We start from the raw sequence: 3823 nt of genomic DNA on the forward strand, positions 1-3823 counted from the left end.
AAACTATTTTATTCCTTTTGTACCCCTGATGCTGAGCACACAGCCTCATCTCAAATAAGTATTTACTGAACATTTATAAAGAAGAATAATGTTATCAGCCTTTTTTTTTTAAAAAAAAGAGAAATTAATCTGTCTTCACCTCAAGAAAAAAACAAAACAAAACAAACAACAAACAAAATAAAATAAGAGCGACTTTACTGTCCGCGTGGCCTAGAAGGCCAGCACCTGGACTTGCTGGCAGTAACCTAGACCCATGCCCTGGCTGGGCGCTCAGGAGTCTGGCAGGTTTCTTTTTTTATGGCCCTTCCCCCAGCATCCTGTGAAGACAGGCTCTTAACACACTTTTTTTTTTTTTTTTTAAATAAAGAGAATAAAGTGCAAAATAGCTTGCTTCTTAGACTGATTTTAAAACACCTACTCACATCTGATGGCGGGGCTAAGGATTGTGACTGACAAAGCTGCCCCCGGGGGCAAAAGAAAAAGAAAAGGACAAATCAGTGGAAGAGTTGTGGTGGACGGCACCGTCTGAGGTGGTTGTTTTGTTTTCTTGTTTGTTTGTTTTTAAACCAAATGTGAGGTAAATAGCAGATCTTGAGCATAAGAAAGAAGGAAGTGATTCTCTCCCTCCAGAGAATAAGCATCTCTCCCAGCAAAGACCCCCCGCCCCAGGAGGAGAAGGGGTCCTGTTTAGGGCTGTGACCTCCACTGGAGGACAGTGTTCAGATTGGCACCAACAAGCAGAGAGAACAAAGAGGTACCTGAATGGAGATCAGGGCTCCACTTACCCAGTGTGACAATGACACCCAGGGCATTAAGAGGCTGAAATCTACTGAATCAAAAATCCTTGGTTGAAGGGAGACAGGAATCTGGATTTCAGAAAAGTTCCTCAAGCAACTATGATGTGAGGCCAAATTTAAGAACCTATGATCTAATCCAATTCTTCAGTTTGCCAGAGAGGGGCAGGGGGAAGAAAGAGACAAAACAGAGCTCTAAAACAGTTCAGTGACAAGCCCCCAATTTAACAGCGAATCTTAGACCAGAATCCCACACGATATTGTGAAGTGTGGCAAGTTTGTGGAGAAACCAAGGCAGGCAGGCAGGCAAGTATGTGCGGTCTGGCCAGAGGCTTGTAAAGCCCAGCTGCTGCCTGCTGACAGTCAGAGGCGAACATCGGATGTCAGACAGGAGACTCGCCAGGTTCTGCCTGAAACCCTGGAGACCGGGGTGCTGATGCTAAGTTGGGTGGCTCCAGGCCCCTTACTCTGACGACAGGAGGGAGAGGTGAGAAAGGGAGCACTTACGCCGCCTCAGTCAGGACTGGCTCAGGAACTGTGTCGGTTTGGAGTCTGTAGGTGGGAGGGGTCGCAAGATGGAACTACATATAAAGTTTGAGGGGAAGCGGCAGGAGAAAAAAGGCCAAGGCCGACCCATAGGACTAAAGTTGATAAACAACCCTGTGCCCGCCCCAACCAAGCGAAACACATGTGCCTACTATCCTGTTTCTCTCATTATCTTGGCACCACATAAAAAGTACGAGCCACGTGTCTGGGACATCTGGATCAGGAACCTAATTATTTGCAATGTAACTTTGGGCAGGTAACCCTCTTGACCCCTAGATTCCTTATCTACTACCTGAAGATAGTAATACTGATCCAAAAGAGTGATATGACAATCAAATGAGATAATCCTGAGAAACATTAAGTGTTACATAAATGTAAGGTACAGCATTCTAATTCTTTAGCTTTTGCCACTCACTTCTATGTGCAAGTAGCTGATCTAAGAAAGTATTTCCTGGGAGACAGAAGTGCATGACGGTCATAAGCGTGGGTTAGTAATTGGACCTACATACAAATTTTGCCTCTGTCACTTATTAGCTGACTCTGGGTACGTCATTAGAACTCCGAATTTTAATTTGTAAAAATAGAGATAATAAGGCCATCTTCCCAGGATTCTAGTGAGGACTGAAGGAGAGGAAGTGTAAAGTGCTTCACCTGGTACCTAGTACATGATAAGCCCCTGATGGATCATGGCTATTTTCTTCGTAATTGTTCTCAAAATGCTTTGAGGTGTCTGAACAATAGAACTGGAAAACGCCTGACCTGATCTCCGAAACCAGGAAAGAGGCACCCTTGAGCCCCCAGCTTCAAGCACTTACATCAATCAGGTCAGACAAGTCATGGATGTAGTACTTGAAGACAGACGCATTGGTCGCCTCCAAAGCCAGTAAGTACTCATTCCGGGCTTTAATGGCCTTCAGCTTATTCTCCGTGTACTTGGCTTGGCGCTGAAAAGGGAACAAAAGTTCAATTTTACTTTTTTTTCTTTTAAGGGGAGATTGTTCTCTAAAAGATGAAAGTACAGTACATTCGAGAACCACAATTGTGCTGCTACTCCCTATGCGTGTCTGCCTTAAATTGGGTTCTAATTCTGTTTAATGAGATTCAAGGGCATAATGTAGATCAATCCGGGAAAGGTTAATGAGGCTCCCTACTTTAGACGTGTGTCCCACTTTGGTTCTATCTGCAAATACTATTCTCCATCCTTGCATGGCCACCCTGAAGGAGGTGTCACTATATCCGCCCCTGAGCACCTGACACACGAAGCCAAACCCCAGCTCCACAGTCCCCACCCAGGCTTGGGAAAGGTCACTACTGTTTACTGTGTTATCTGCTACAAGTGAAAAACTGGGAGCCCACATGCCCAGCTTCTTCCAATACCTAGGATTCCTTCCACGGCAGATAGCAAGGACTCACTTTTGGTCATTAGGCTCTAAAGGAAGCCAGAGCTTCCTTGTTCTGCTTTTCATGATGCCTGCAAGAAAATTCCTAGAATGTTTCTCCCCAGCCCCTACCACTGCTGGAGTGTACACACCTTCTCCTTCATCTTCTCAATCTTCTTCACTGAGCTCCTCCGGACATGCTTCTCCTCAATGCGGACGTTGGAAGAGGAGTCCGGGGAGCGTGGGGTCTGCCGGTCCTCCTGCTTCACGGATTTGCCAATCTGCTTCTCCTCCTGTTTCTCCGCCTCCTTTAGCTTACTCTGAGCACTGATGCTGTCGGCATTGTACATGTGATATGTCTTCATGACCTGCAAAACACCCCCCGCCCCCGCCCCAGAGGTCAAGCCAACGGGGTCAATTCTCTGCTTTACAGGCTAACAGACTCAGCTGGACCTCTCCCCCTGAAGCAATATCCTTAAGGGAGAAAATCGTCATATCCTTAAGGGAGAAATTCATAAGTGTTTGGAGTGGTGTTTAACGTTATATGTTAAAGACTTCTCCAAAGGATCTGAACTGAGCCAACACATCTTTTTATTAAAATGACTCCACGTCTTCCATTATGTATTATTCACTTCTATTTGTTAACATTTGTGCCATTACTCTTCTATATCGGCCAAGGAATTTCTATCGCCTAGTCAGGTAGGTAGAGGATACCACCACCACTCAGGCCCCAGAGCAAAGCCTGGTTAGGAACCCTGAACAGGACAGCACAGCCTGTGCTTTTTGGACCTTTCAGATTTAAAATGGGGAAGAAGAAAAGGCTTCAGAAAAGCTTTATGCTGGCCGAGCATCCTGGGGATCTGTCTTGTCTGCTTTATCGAGATCAAACACTCTCTCACACAGCAACCAGAAAAGCAGTAGCAGTAACAATGGCAGCTATCATTTCCCAAGCACTTAGTATATTCCTGGCTTTGTACCAAGTTGCTATTCATGAATTTTCGTATTTCATCCTTGTAACACTCCTATGGTCTGGACGACAACCCTATAAAGACTACAAACCCGCACAAGAATTCAGGTAAGAGCCTGAGAAGGAATAAAATCCAT

The 3823-nt window shown here is 45.3% G+C and overlaps 1 protein-coding gene across 5 annotated transcripts in view; it reads right to left on the bottom strand.

Moving 5' to 3' along the window:
• The window catches only part of SRGAP2 (SLIT-ROBO Rho GTPase activating protein 2), a 230723-nt gene that overhangs the window by 65088 nt on the left and 161812 nt on the right, over positions 1–3823 (bottom strand). For all 5 annotated transcript variants that reach the window (XM_023538273.1, XM_011372959.2, XM_011372958.2 and 2 more), the window contains exons 6-7: positions 2872–3087; positions 2156–2284 (exon numbers count right to left, since the gene is read on the bottom strand). In XM_023538273.1, the coding sequence (XP_023394041.1) occupies positions 2156–2284; positions 2872–3087 (345 nt within the window). The remainder of the gene's footprint in view (positions 1–2155; positions 2285–2871; positions 3088–3823) is intronic.

Source organism: Pteropus vampyrus, unplaced genomic scaffold, assembly GCF_000151845.1.
Source record: "Pteropus vampyrus isolate Shadow unplaced genomic scaffold, Pvam_2.0 Scaffold217, whole genome shotgun sequence".
In the NCBI taxonomy this organism is placed as follows: domain Eukaryota; kingdom Metazoa; phylum Chordata; class Mammalia; order Chiroptera; family Pteropodidae; genus Pteropus; species Pteropus vampyrus.